The following is a 15091-nucleotide window of genomic DNA, read 5'->3' on the forward strand; positions in this document are numbered from 1 at the left end:
CATTTTGACGGAAGCGCCATTTGTGTTTGATGTGTTCCTCACACAGCTCGCAAGCAGCTTTTCAGAGCTGCTTTATCTGCCCCCACATCTTGACCTAATTTAACAAGTTGCCATGGTTGCTCAGATAGAAATTGATGCAATTTTCTTATCTTTTTTTTTTTGAAGGAGAAATGTAACTGCTCCGGAGTTAGTAAACTACAGTTTCCATAGCTGCAGGGAAGGATGTCCACGGACACCTTTTTGGGGGCAAGCTCTCTGGAGTTTGGCCAAGTCGAGCCTTACTATAAGCCAGGTTTTATTCCTTTTTGAAATGACCTAGGAAATGAAGACAGAATGCAAACCTTAAAATTGGACAAGCGTCAGGATGTGTCTGCTCTGCAGGCAGGTGTGAGATCTCACATTGAGTTATCTGAGTGAGCACTGAGCTCCTCAGCACAGCGTTTGGTGCGGGTGAGTGCCTCATTCTGGCTGCATGAGCCCTCATCCTGAACTCAGCTGTGCCAAATGGAGCTCTATGCCACCCGCAGGGCTGCATTGCTGGATCCCATGAGCTGCAAGCCTCTGTGGGTACCACAGCAACCTGCATCCTTCCTGAGAGCAAACACTGTGTGAATGAGTACCACTGGGCTGTAGCAGAGCAGCGTGCTGCCCATGCTGTGGGCCTGACCACACTGATCTTCAGCCTTTTTGCTCTATATTTATTTTCCACTGCTCTGACCTACTTCTGGCCTTCATCTTCCAGCCTGCTGACCTCCCACTCATGCAGGTCCAGCAAAGATTCAGTCCCTGTGCTGCTCCAGACTGAATTGCTTTTGGCTTTTCTTGAGCACCCCAAAGCACCTGCATGAGTTCATAACCAAGCTGTGGTGTTTGCTTTGTGGCACAAAGGACCTCAGCACCATCTGAGTGAGCTGGGGCTTTCCGTCTCAAAGCGTTGCCTGCAGCACTGAGCTGTGATGCACTGAGCCTCTGATCCTGAGAGCTGAAGCAGCAGAGCACAGCGATTCCCCGTGGGCCTGGTGGGGGGAGGGAGGAGAAATGGATGAGCAGGGTGAGATGACTGCAAAGCACACCTTGATGCCTTGACTGCAAGGCCTGGATTGCCTTTGTAAGTTGTCCTTTCTTATGGGGCAAGTTAGGAAGTTTCTGAACTCTTCACAGGCAATCTCAGCACTGAAGGAGTTAATGTCCTTACCCCAGCTAGTATCACACACACCCTGACTGTCTCTGACTGTCTCTCTTAGCGACAGATTGATGCTATCTTCATTATCGCTCTGCCCTTAGAGAAGACAGAAGCAGTGCAGGGATGAGATGCTATCTCCTGAGCACCCAGCACAGCTTCTGTACAGCTAACGGTTGTGCCCTGGATCCAGCTCTGAGGGTTGCTATCAGCATTCATGGCACTGTATTGATATTGGCTCAAATGTGCCCCGTGAACCCATCCACTCCATCCAGACCATCTGTGGTGCAGATGAAGCCGTGCCTTCGACAGCCTCCGTTTCTGCGTGATGCTTATCAGTGAGACAGAAGTGAAAGCACGCAGCTGCTGTTTTGCAAGAAAGTCGATGCCAAAGAAAGTGGGTGTCTTTCAAGAGAGTTTGTGTGCTGCTTCTTCCCCTCCTCTTACTGTGCTGCTGGCCTTCAGCTTCCAGCCTGTGATCTCCCAGATTTGGGCATGCAAAACACACCAGCATTACCCTGCCATGCTCCAGACATGTGGTTGTCTGTCCTTGGCATCCAGATCCTGTGCAGTTGCTTTTCTAGAAACATCAGCATCTTTCCTCCCTGCATCCTACCTGTGTGAGCGTTTGTAGCTGCTGGTATCTTGGTTTAGGGGCATTTGGAGATGTAGCATGAGATGCAGGAGATGGTGCTCATTCACTAACTTTGAGTCCCGTGCTTTGCCTGCCCTTGTGGGGTGACTTGGTGTCACCAGCAGCATCTCCTACTGCAGCATCATGTTGCAGGGTGGGGAGCTGCAGGGTGGGTTGTGGGGCTGCTTCAGTGCTCCTGCCCCACCTGCCAGACGTGTGCAAATGACAGTGAAATCAGCCCCACGCTACGCTGCCCGAGCGTGACAGCAGCTCTGCTCTGCCCAGCAGCCTGGAGGGGATGGCAGAACAGCAGCAGAGGGGCTGATCTGCAAGCAGCACAAAAAGCACGTGGCAAGAAGTATCTTTCTGGGTCTTTCCCCGCTCTGATCACTTTTTGGAGATGTTTCCATCTGTACTTCAGTGTCCTGCTGCCTGCACAAATCAAGCCCTTGGTGATGGTGTGGCTGCACCAGGCTGGGTAAGGGATGTGGGGAGGCAAGGCATGCAGTGATGGTTCCACAATCCCAACACAGCAGTGGGATTCTTGGACTCCAGTGCCTGCAATGCCACTGATGGGGTTTGTGTAGGGTGGGTACGTCACCAAAGCGAGGGCTGTTTTGGAGATGTTGCTATGTCCAATTGTTTTGTTTGGTGTGAACCACAAACCACAGAGTGAACAGCATAGGTGCCTTTTTTTTTTTTTTCTTTCTTTCTTTTTTTAAGCTTTTTTTTTTGTTTTATTTTTCTTCTTTCGAACAGAGGCCGTTGAGAGGGGTGAGGGTGTGAAACAAGCTTGAGAGACAGTGGGAGTGACGCACTGAGGGCTGGGCACTGTGCCTGCACAGGCAGTGGGGTACTGCTGGCATCACCACACTGGTGGCAGTGCCCACTGGGGTGTGCTGAAGCAGAAAACCTGAATGAATGTTGGAGACTGGGCATTTTGGTATAAAACCATATCTGGAACCACAGGGTGGGAAGTCAGCAGGGGATCTCCAGTCCTACCCAAAGCACATGGAGCAGGAATAGGGATCTCCAGCCCTATCCCAGGCAGGACGGTGTAAGGATGGTGTGACACCAAACCCAGTGCCCTGGTGTGACACTACTCAGCCAGAATAGAGGCCTGCTGTCATCTGGCACAAGAAGCATATTTTCCCCCTGACGTTGGAGAATTCCTGTGCAGTGACAGGCCCCAGCAGCCCAACTGAAGGACCCTCTTCAGTAGTACCGAGGCAAGACAGGGTCCCCATTGTGGCCCTATGGGCAGCCAGCCCCTCAGGCGGGTTCTATTCTGCACAGCTCCTGTGGGGACAATGGGGCTGGGTGCTTTGGTGTGGGAAATCCCTGGGAGCATGCAGAGGGACCAGCACCGTAAAAGGGGGCTTGTGTCCTTGCACCTCATGCTTGGGGCTGCAGGGGTTCTCCAGTGGTGCAGAGTGATCTGGACCAGATGTCTCAGTGGGTATTTCCTGCAGTGGATGGGGATGAGAGGAAGGCAACGAGGGGCAGGGCTCAGAGACAAGCCCAGCAGCGTCACACCCCAGTAGTGCTGGGGATGTGTTGCAGGTGGGTGGACATCTCTGTACAAGTTGAGTGTCACAGAGAAACCTTTTAGCTCCTTGCTTTGCATGAAAAGTGTGCAAAAGGAATTAATTTCAGCTCTGATTACAGCTGTTTCTTCCAAGTAGACCATACACAGTCCTCCCCAGCACCTGTGCCCTGGTGTTCTCTCTTCCCCTTACTCCTGTGGTCTCCCCATGCTGTTTGGGCCCTACTGGCTTGCACACGTGCTGGCTTTGATTCCTGCCATGTGCAGTGCCTGCCTTGCTTCACCATCGTGCCCCATCTGCAGGGCCTCTGCTGCTTCCCCTCCGGCAGGGTGTGTTTATAGGAGCTGAGACATGCCTGCGAGCTGTGTGGTAAACACATTCTTGACATAATTGCTTGTCCAACAACAGAGGAATTTGGGGTTTTACGCGAGTCCTGCGGGCAGCTAGGAATAGACCTTGGGAATCCCTTTTGTAAGGCACAAGTCGCCGGATGACACCGCTTTCTTCAAAATCCCAAAATAACCATTTGAGCAGCTCCTAGTGCTGCAGGAAGGAGCCTACCTCGTTTGCTGCAAGTGGGTGATAAACTGCTGGGTTTTCCAGCACCACCCTGTGCCAGCTGGCAGCTGAGTGGCAAGCATGGAACGTGAGCTGTGCTGGCCCCTGGCTCAGGAATGGTGACACTTCTTGCATCATGTCCCCAATGCCTTGAAAGTCACACACGGGTAGTTAGAAGGCAGCCACCTAGAACCTAGTATCCAAACAATAGCTTTCCATGTGTTTTATTCTGGGGAAGGAGTAAAAAGTTCTTCTTTGTCTAGGCAGCGTGGTGAATCTGGCTGTGCTGCAATCTTGTGTCCCAGCACTGTTGGTCTGCTTTGGGCACCAGTTGCTCTCCTATGTGTGTAAAGCATTGGTATAAAGTCAGATGGGACTAGAGAATTGGTCCCTTCCTGTACTCACTTGTCCTGCTCCGTGCAGCCTGGAGCACCCATTTGCACAATGATTCCCCTGTGCACAAAGCCTGGTGTGGGCCATGATCTCAAGATGTGGGGCTGATTTGGGCCAGGCTTTGGCTTTTCTGTTTCAGATGAGAGATGAAGGCGCGCTCTGAATTTCCTCCCTCACTTCGCTGCAGGTAATGCAGTGCAGCTTGGCCCCATCCCTCTCAGAGGCTTGGTGTCTTGGCAAGCTCCTGCTGAGGACATGGGGCTGCAGCATCTCTACCAAACGTCTTCTTCTCATTTATGCCTGGGGCAATGCAGTGAGCCGTCTGCTTTGTCCTGGGCTGGATAGAGAGAGCAGGGATGAGATGCTCCTTTGTGCTGCATGGTTTGGGAGGAGATCCCACAAAACCTGGAGCAATTCCTTGGGATTTCTCTCTGATTCCCCTCTGGGGAGGGCTGGATGGGGCGCAGTGATTCCCCAGCCCTGATGCTCCTGTCCCAGAGCCAGCTCTGTCATTTCCTGCTTGCCAGCAGCCCGTCTGCTTTGAGTCATTTGAAATGCTGTGGATTAGGGGGAACACCCCTCTCCTCCCTCCGTGCGTTATCCCACAGCCACAGCTCTGACAGCCTCCATTGTCATTCATGGAAACAGGCTGCACTCCATCTCTTTATTCAGAGGAAATAACTTTTTTTCCCTGCTTGAAGCTTTTGCTCACTGCTGTCAGCGCCGGGTTTGCCCCGTCCTGCCTGCCATCCTCATCCAGACTGCACAGTTTTTCAGGGGTGATAAATCATTTCCTCTAACCTCTGGCTCTGTTTATTACTGTTATTGTCATTATTATTGCTGAGATTTTCTAAGCTCCATTTACAACATGTCAAAATCTCTCCCAGAGCTAAGCGCAGTGTTTTGGGTGTGGCCACATTTAAAGTTGCTCATCAAAGAGTTTTGGCTTGAGGGCTTCTCCTCTACCTTTGATTGGGACACAACTGCAAAGAAGAGATAATTCTTACATCATTGCACACGCACCATGAATCCAGCCAAAACCAGGCTGCGAAGCCGCAGTCTCCCTGCAGTGCACCAGCTGCTGCTCGTTAGGTGTGTTGAGCTCAGCGCCGCGAGACAAATTGCTGTTGGCCAAAATTAGCACCCAAACCAAAATGGGAGACGTGGAGATAAAAAGAGAGGCTGAACATCCACAGCGAGGGATGCTCTCGCCTCTCCGGCTGCTCTGGTGGAAGCAGAGCTCTGCCAAACCCTGCAGCTCCTGCCCATCTCTGTGAGCTGCAGCAACACGCCCTGGAGAGAGGCCAAATAATTTTCATACCTGGGTCCCCTTTATCTCCATAAACAGGCACAGAGCAAAGAGTCAAGGTTGGGAAGCAGAAGTCTGCTGGAGTTCACGCAATGGCCAGGAGCTTTTTGGCACACAGGGGATGGTGGTGCTCTCGTGCCAAGGCAGCACTGCTGGCTGTTTGGGTGCCAGAAAAATAATCCTATTTATGTAACTCGGAGTGAAGCATTCCAGTGTGCAAGTATTCAGCTCTGACTGCAGATTGGAAGCTCTTTTACCTGCAGGATTTAACTGCCAGATAGTCTGAGGTCTTACCCTGCAGCCATTGATGCTTTTCTTTTTTTATTGGCAGAAGGTTTTATTGTTTTTGCGGTGAGCACCATTTGCATGTGAACCCCCCACCCTGGACTGGGATGGAAGGGGCTGTGATTTGCTGGCACTGATGTTTTGTGTTTCCTTTGTCTTTCCAGGCAGTGGACCCATCCAACTGTGGCAATTCCTGCTGGAGCTGCTCACTGACAAATCCTGTCAGTCCTTCATCAGCTGGACGGGCGATGGCTGGGAGTTCAAACTTTCTGATCCAGATGAGGTAAAGTACCACAGCCCAAATGCTGCTGAAATATTTAAGATAACTCGCATCTTTGTCCTTTGTCACAGAATAACTATGGTTGGGAAAGACCTCTTCGATCCCAATCCATCCCAGCCCACCCCACCGTGCCCACTGACCATCTCCCCACATGCCACATCCCCATGGTTCTGGTGTAGCCCTCCCACACCCTGGGCAGCTGTGCCAGTGCAGCACTGCTCTTTTGGAGAATAAATTGTTCCTAATATACAACCTGAAACTCCCCTGGTACAACTTGAGGGCTTTCGTGGTTGAGATTAGGACAGGCCTGTTGTTCTGGTCTTCTGTAGGGGAATGCAGTGAATTGAAGCCCAGCTAAAGACTTGTTAAAAATTGGGCTGAAGTTGTGTAGGAAGCAATAACCCATGCTCAGAGTTAGTGAGAAGCTGAAACACTGTAGAGAAAGGCACAGTGACAGATGTGTGCAGCTGACAGTTGAGGCTTCCCACTGATTATCACAGAGCCATAGCATCGTAAAAAACTGGGATAGACCACTGAGACCTTGTAGTCCAACTGTTGAGCTTTCATCGCCACGATCATTAAACCTTGTCCCATTCCCCATATATAGGGTATCCGTTACCTTACCTGACTTCTGTGTCCTCATGGAGTCCTTCTCTGTGCTCTGCTGTTGAACACTTCGGTTTTCCCAAGCTTTAATGGTTTTCGTGTGTCCAAGGGCTGCCCATTCAAGCCAGAAAGCCTTCTCTCATCCCCATGTCGTGCATCCCCTCTGATTCTCCTTACCCCTCTCCTAGGTGGCCAGGCGGTGGGGCAAGAGGAAAAACAAGCCCAAGATGAACTATGAGAAGCTGAGCCGTGGTCTGCGTTACTATTATGACAAGAACATCATCCACAAGACGGCCGGCAAGCGCTACGTCTACCGCTTCGTCTGCGACCTGCAGAGCCTGCTGGGCTACACGCCGGAGGAGCTGCACGCGATGCTGGACGTCAAGCCGGATGCTGACGAGTGAATTCTGAAGAGCTTATGGGACTTCATCTTTTTTTTTTTTTTTTTTTTTTTTTTTTTTTTTTTTGCTTTTTTTCGTTATTTTTTTTTTGTCAGAGAGCAACTCAGATTTGATGCTTGGAGGATGTTGGGAGAGAGGGTGGCGGGTGAGTCGAACTTCTGGTTGGAATAACCTTAAAAGTTTGGTTCGGAGAAGGATGAGCCTTTGTTTGCTGAGAGCTCCAGGACAGGCTTCTTTGGGTAAGATTCTGAGTTTTAAGAAAGCCAGAACGATGTAGCTCACTTTAAAAAGGAAAAAAGAAAAAAAAGAAAAAAAGAAAAAAAGCAAACAGAAAAACCTCCCCATCCCTCGCTGGTTAGAAAAAATATTAACAAACCCTTTTGGCTTTTGTGCTGTTGGCACAACAAACTGACAGTTGAGGAAATGACAGTATTCCTAAGGATTTGAGGGCTTAAAACTTGCTTTTTTTTTTTTTGGGGGGGGGGGGAGGGGGGAGAGGGGGGAGGGAAAACGAAAGTGGGGGAAACTTCCTGCTTTGGGGAGGGGCAATATAGGAAAAAACCCAAGAACTGTTGTTGTTCTTGTTGCATTGCCTTTCTGTCGATTGTCTTCTTTTATACAAAGGACAGATTTTTTTTCTAGGAGGGGTCACGACTCTTTTTTTAAAAAAAAAAATCAACAAAAAAAATTGTTAAAATTTTATTTTATTAAATTTTGTGCCAGTATTTTTATTTTTTTTTTTAAATAGTCTTAAGCTCTAAGATGGTCTCAGTATTGCAATATTGTGTGTGTTTGTTTCTGTTATGCCAGCAGAGTTTTATCACAGTGAGGAAAAAGAGAAAATGGTTTCTGTAGACCCCACAGGAGAAGGGCAGCGCTGCAGTCAGTGCTTTTTGGGTGGGATGTGATGGAGCCCCAGCTCTGCTGCTGCTGGCCGGGGGTCTCTGCTCCCATCCTGCAGCCCTCGCGCTCTGCTCTGCTCTGCTGTGTGCTGCTAAAGCTGGGTGAGATTTCCAACAGCACCTTTTTGTCGTTGCTGTTCAAAATAAGTCTCTCTCTTCCATCTGCTCCTTGTGCATGCAGTGACTTTCCAAAGCTTACCGAGGTTTTTGCAGTGAAAATGGCTTTTGTGTTTTTCCAATGGAGTTTTTGCTCCAAGCTGAATGTGGCTCTGGGCAGCCTGGTCCGGTGGTTGGTGACCCTGCACATAGCAGGGGGGCTGAAACTAGATGATCATTGTGGTCCTTTTCACCCAGGCCATTCTGTGGTTCTATGAGGAACACTTGGGTGCCTTCAGGAATTTTCTCATTTTTTGGAGAGGAGTGGGGAGAAATCCCTGGATGTAAATGAAAATTGCAGAAGTCGGTGAGGGGAAAAAATCAGGAAAACATTGGAAAACCAAAAGGAAACGTTTCTTCCTTCCTGTTTTGAGCAGCTCCGTCTTTATTGCTGTATGTCTTAACCAGCATGGGCACCAGCAGAAAGGAAATTGGCCTTTGCAAATGGGATCTTTACTGCCCTTTGTGAGCCTGATCCGCAAACCGTGTCAGGGTGTGATGAACATGAAGCCCATGACTGTTGGTGGTGGGGTTGGTGACACATCTCGTGCTTGCCTGAATGCAGGAGAGCAGCACAATCAGTTCTGAGGCGCTGCTCCTGTGTGCTGATTTTTTTCTACCCCATTTACCTGCACTGGAGTGAGTCTCACTCTGCTGGGCAAAGACCCCGCAGGGCTGTGCTCAGTGTGGCACTGCAGACTCAGTGGTAAAAATTAACAGTCCTGGAGGTGACCCCAGGGCACAACCCGTGCAGGTCTGGCTGTGGGATTGGGGTGTTTGCCCCAAAGAGCTGTTGGGCATTTTATTTTTAAAGACAGTATTATGCATTTGAACCAAAAGTAGCTTTTTTTGTGTGTTATTCGTCCATCTGAGTGTCTTGTGCAGCTGCATCCACCCAGAGGCACTGCTAGGAGGAAGAGGAGGGTGGCTTTCGGGAGAGCTGGTAGAGGGGGTGCAGATGGAGGTGTAGGTAAGGGAGGATGTTGGGTACGCTCACAGCGTTGGGGCTACATGTTGTCCCACTGAGCATGTGCAAAAAAGTAGTGGGACAGATGGAAAGGAAGGAAAATAGGATGCAAGGACAGTGAAAGGTGCATGCACCAAAGGAGGGGTGGCCCACTCCTTCACTAACTGCCTGCTGGGAGGTGAAAGGCAGGTGGGGAAAGCAGCTCTGAGCTGGAGGGGAGGGAGGACAACGTGGGCACTGGGGAGCCTGGGTGAGAACAGGCACCACAGCTTTACCCAGCAGGGACTGGCTCACCGAGGGGCAGAGCCAAGGGTTGCTGCAGCTGCTGGGCAAAGGGGCAAAGAAATGGCACAGAAACAGGTGGCAGTGGATTAGTGAAAGGGCATCCCAGCAGGACATGGTAGCTTTGTAGGGTTTTCAGCACTCGGTAGGATTTTCTTAGGCTTTTGGTGTTGCTCTCTTGCATGCAACTGCAAAGCGTGCTTTGCTTACAGAATCCCCCTTCCAGCCCCACGTGCTGCTACATGGCTGAGCTCCTGCCTGTGGCATCACACCATGCCTTAAGAAATGCCTCCTGCTTGGCCCTGCTGCAGCTGAAGTGCCTTTTTCAAGCAGAAAACAGGGATAACATTTCACTCTGATGGAAGGAGTCAGAGTTTTGGGTACCAACTCCATCATTCCACCAGGCCAAATCCCTCATCTCCCAGTTTGCTGTTTTCTTCAACTCTTTATTCCCATTCTAGAGACCATCCCAGAGAGGGCTGTGTGCTGTTTATACACTGGAAATGTGAGGATTTGTTTTTGTTTCTTTTTCTTTTTCGTCCCACTTTTGTAATTGCGCATTGACTTTCGGAGAGGGAGGTGTGACCTCCTGTTCTTCAAGGCCATGAAAGTTTGGTGAACTCACACACAAGCTGAACCAGCAGGATGTGTTTGAGAGGGAGCTGCCAGGGATGGGACTCGCTCCTCTGCTGGCTGCTCTGCATGGCAGTGAGCTCCAGCCTTGGCAGATCCAGGTGGCACTCAGGAATTGTGTTTGGGTTTGTCTTGTTCTGGAAGATTTCCAGTGATTTGGAGTGTTTTCTTTGTCCTGCTTCTGATCTGCTGTTTTTTGGTGTCTGACCAACTGGGGCACATCCCCTTCACCCGCTGCGTCCCTTTTGTCCCCTTTGTCCCCCAGCCAGGGGAGTGCAGCTCTCTGCACTGCTGTGACTTTCCTTTCCCAAAGGTTTTTTAAGGTGCGTTTCCCAAAGAAAGAGTCATTTCAAAGATCAGGGGAAAGAGGCCCCAGTAAGAGATATAAAATGCTGGAAAAAAAAGCAAGCAGGTCTGCCTAGATCTATCCTCCATCTCTGTGTATGATGACTGTAACCAGTGCAGAGCCGTGTGTGTGCAAGTGCAGATCCATTTATTTACGCACTACCACCATCCAGCTCCAGGCATGGTCACACATGAAGTCACTTCGGAGAAGCGATAGAATCATTAAGATCCAAAAAGACCACGAGGTCACCATGTCCAACCCCAACCATCCTCACCATGCCCACCAAACCAGAGAGTGGTTAGGTGAGAATCAGCAAATATCACACAGTTTCACCTCTTCCCCTATTCCCAAACCAACTCCGGATCCGCAAAGCAATTCTGGTTAGCACCAAACAATGCAGAGGCTGCAGGAAGCATCTCCACTTTCTGCCTCGTTGTCTTCTGGAGGGCTTTTCTGCACAGCTTTGGGGCCTGGCTGCCACGTTGCTGTGAGCATCACAAGCGTTGGGTTCCTCAGTGCGCTCTGCTCCCTGGTGGGGTCTTTCCAACATCCGTGAGCTGTTGTCTACATTCCAAAGAGGTCTAAATAAATGATAAATCTATGTATGCATATATGTTATAATGGAATATCTCCAGGAATTAACTGCCTCAGTATAAAAAAAAAAAAAAAAAAAAAAAGTGGGGGTTTTTTGTTGTTACATTTTGTTTTTACAGATGGGAATTTTTTTTTTTAAGCTGATAAAGATAGGAGAAGAGAAAAAAAAAAAAAAGAAAGAGAGAGAGATTGTTATATTGTGCTGTTCGACTATTTTCCAACGTGTATTTTCATATAATTTATATTTTTTAAAAGTGGGAAAAAAAAAAACAAAACTTTAAAAGCAAGATTTTAAAAAAAAAGAACAAAAAAAAAACAAACAAGGAAAAAGCAGGTGCTTTTTAAAAACTGAGCTGAGGTAGCGTAGAGATGTAGCGATGTGTGTGTGTGTCCGTGTGTTGTGTTGTCGTTTTCTTTAAAGGATACAAAAAATGCCCCTCCTCCATTGAATACTTAAAGAAGGAAGGGGTTGGTTTTGTTTTAATTGCTGATGCTGGCACATCATTTTGCTGGAGAGTTTTTTATATACTGTAGCCTTATTTCATATTGTATTTTAAACCATGTGAAATTAAAAGAAGAATAATTCATAGCGCTCAGTCCCAGTGTGCTGCTTTGTGAATTTGCTCTTACGTTGCCTTCGCTTTTCAAGGCCAGGTGAAAACGGGAGCAGTGCAAAAGCCCGGGGATGATGCAAACATTCCCTCCTGCTGTAGGATGGGACACGTGGGGTTGACTTTCTTCTCCTCACAGATGCTCAGCACTGTTGGCCAATGGGCAAATTTGCCACTAAATCTTGAAAAATTGTGCATTTGTTCACATGATGGCTTTTTCCCAATGAGGTTTTGCTGTGGGCTCTGGCTCAGGATCTCACTGTCCTCAGGAAAGCAGTGCAGTCGGTTTGGGACTGGTGTAGAGGGTTGAAGATGCTCATTAACAGGGCTGGGGAACTGGAGGGGCTTTTCACACCAGCAGATGCTGCTTATCCATAGGGCTGAGATCATGTGATGTGGAGTTCCCCAAGGACAGCGCTGTGGCACGAGTTCAGGCAAATGAGCATCGAAGTGGATTGATTAGACACTGCGTCCACAAATGCAGGCATCAGATGGGCTGAGCACCAAGAGGAGCTGACAAGTCATCGGTGTGCATTGCATCAGGATGCAAGCGAACAAATCCAGGAGGAGGAATATTGATAACAGCTCCATTTATAGCCTTGGCTTGCAGGCGTGCAAGAAGTCTGGGGAAGGGCTGAAGGACGGATGGGTGAGAACTGCCACTCACTGACCCAGCAAGCTTGTCCCCCCTATGGTGTGCACAGCCTGGGGACCACACTTCAGCGCTTGCACTATAAATACCCACTGGTGGCTGCTGGGGAAGCCCCTGTGCACCTGGGCTGCTCACTATGGAAACTGCAGAGGGCAATATATGTCCCCAGCTCCCCCAGCAGCACTGGGGCTGGCAGATGGAGCAACACTTCAACTCTGTTCTTCATCAGCGCTCAGATGCAGGGTTTGGCTGGAGCTGCATCCAGCAGCACTGTGGATGGATGGGATGGAGGCAGCTTTGCACTCAAAAGCAAACACAAAGCACTGAGAATGCTGCTTGAAATAGAGGCCAAATAGCAAAGCGGCCTGGTTTGGGTGTCTGACTTGAAATGAGACATCTGAAATGGGTGCTTGAGGGAAAGAAGAGAGACTGAAAGAGGAACCGAAATCAGCGAGGACTGAACAAAGGGAAGGGCTCTCTAGAAATCTCTGAGCTAGGAAAACAGAGATGTAAGGAGGTGATGGAAGGGGAGAATATAGAGAATGTCATGGAGAAGGATGGGAGCAAGGGCAGAGCTGGAGCCCGAAAGTCACGCTGCGATGCTCAGCCAAGCCCTCAGTGCCCGCTGGGGACAGCAAGGGACGCACCCAGAATATCAGGGGATTTATGGCCAGTTCACAGCATTTGGACCTCAGTCCTCCCTCTGCCCAAGCATTGCTGCAGGTGGTGCTGGAGGTGCCAGGGCCGCCCCTGCAGTCAGCACTTTCCGCTGTTTGCTTTCCGCGCCCGGCTCCCTCCCACTGCGCAGAGGCCTCTGAACGCCGTCCAACAGCAACTTTCCGGCTCCTCCGGCGGCCTTTCCCCTGCGCTGCCATTCCCTGGCCCTGCATGAAAGCCGGCCCCACAATGAGCCATTGTGCCTGGAGGGAGGCAGCAGCTGGAGGGGCCGCACACCCACCAGCACCAGACACCTTCCTGGGGTTCTGGGGGATGCCCTGCACCGGGGATGCTCCCCAAATTCTGCATCTGTGTCGTGGGAATGCTTGCTGAGCTCAGAGCATCCTTTTGGGGATGGGAGGGAGCAGGATGTTCACCACTGTGCCCATGGTCGTGCTGACTTGGATTTATTTCATGGAGTGATGCTGGGATGCCCTAATCCATCTCATGCTTGAATCATCCCCAGTGGGAACAGGCACTCCCAGCACAGCCCTGTTCCTCAGCTGCCGTCTTATTCCTTTCTCCCTTCCATCCTCTTCTCTTTCACCCCTCCTGGCATCCCAATGATGCTGCAGCTCCAGCCCCATCACGGGAATTCTGCCAACTGTTTCCAGTTTCCATCACTGGCATTTACCAGCTGGAAAGCACCTGGTGCAGCCAGCACCATGCAGACCACCAGCAGTCCCAGGGCTGTGAGCACAAACCCAAGCAGCCCCAGAGGTTGTGGAGCTGGGAGTGGGCTCCTTTGGGGAACAGTATCACTTCAAGGTAGGCATGCCAAGAAATGCAAAGAAATATAAAAATCCCCACAATGAGCAATTTTTTTTTTGTTGTTTTTATTTTCTTTGAGGTTTCTGTGTTTTTCTCCATCCCAGCTGCTCCTGTAGGAGTCTCTGTGCGGGTGTTGGCATCACCAACCCTGTTGAGCTTTGCTAAGCGCGCTGCAGGTCTCAGAGGCTAGGAAGGGCCTTTTGCCTTCCCCTCACCATCAGAAACCCCATTTTCAGAGCCTGGTGCAGGTGATCTGTATATGTATTTTTTTGCTATTCCCATGTTTATGGTCACAGTGTTCCTTGTGTGAGGTCCAAGTGGTTTCATGTCACATCCAAACCCCACTGATGAAAGTAGGCACTGAGTGCCAGCAAAGGGGAGAGGAGAAAGGCAGAGGGGATGCAGCATAAATCCAAAAAGGGATGTGAGGGGCTGCCACACCACTTGGGGGCTTTTTTGTGTGTGTGTGTGTGTGTCTGTGTGTGGCTTTTTGAGCTTCTTTTCAGCTGAAGGTTTTGCTGGGCTGGAAACTTAACCTGGTGCCAATGGGACACTCATAGACCCCAGTACTGCAGCATTGCAGCACGAACAAGAGGCATTTTGCACCTTTTCCCTTCTGTGGGCTGCACAAAGCGAGCACTGAGCTGTCCTTGCCCACGCACCCAGAGCAGCAGCAGCAGCCATGCAATGTGAGGCTGGAGCAACGCAGCTGCCATTGCAGTTGGTGGTGTTTCATCAGGAACCTCAGGACTGACAGGGCTGTGCCAACTGCCTGATCACCCACAAAAAGGAAAAACAAAAAAGGAGGCAAACTCAGCAACTCAGCAAGAAGCCATTTGTGTGCCTTCTCCAGGGGCCGCATGGGAAGAGTCACCCGTGTTGGCAGCAAGCAATGTGATTCCATAGGAGCATTCCTAGCTGCAGCCTGGGGATCTGTGCAGTCCTTCTCTGTTAAAATTAGCAACAAGGAATGTGCAATTCCTACCGGGATAGCTTATGGAAACGATAAACAGAAACAGGACAAATAAAGTTTTATGGCTGGATTTAGAAATCTCGGCAGCTGGAGGACTTGGTTCCCCCACCATCAGCAATGGGCTTTGGGGGGGGGGGGGGGGGGGAAGCAGAGAGTGGGCTGCTTTCAGGAGTTGCGCATTTTAGCTAAATTAGTTTAATAAACAATTTGCTTTATGATTCAAACTCACTCAACCACACAGGCAAAGCCGATACAAATCAGTCGTAAGCTGGTATGCATGCGCCGGATGGGTTT

At 49.9% G+C, this 15091-nt stretch overlaps 1 protein-coding gene across 5 annotated transcripts in view; it reads left to right on the forward strand.

The window, feature by feature from the left end:
• Positions 1-11348, forward strand: part of ETS1 (ETS proto-oncogene 1, transcription factor) — a 68631-nt gene extending 57283 nt beyond the window's left edge. For all 5 annotated transcript variants that reach the window (XM_052697107.1, XM_052697108.1, XM_052697110.1 and 2 more), the window contains 2 exons: positions 6071-6189; positions 6981-11348. In XM_052697107.1, coding sequence (XP_052553067.1) covers positions 6071-6189; positions 6981-7196 — 335 coding nt within the window. In that variant the 3' untranslated portion in view covers positions 7197-11348. The remainder of the gene's footprint in view (positions 1-6070; positions 6190-6980) is intronic.
• The last annotated feature ends 3743 nt before the right edge of the window (positions 11349-15091 follow it).

Source organism: Tympanuchus pallidicinctus, unplaced genomic scaffold (genome assembly GCF_026119805.1).
Source record: "Tympanuchus pallidicinctus isolate F22 unplaced genomic scaffold, pur_lepc_1.0 scaffold30, whole genome shotgun sequence".
Lineage (NCBI taxonomy): Eukaryota > Metazoa > Chordata > Aves > Galliformes > Phasianidae > Tympanuchus > Tympanuchus pallidicinctus.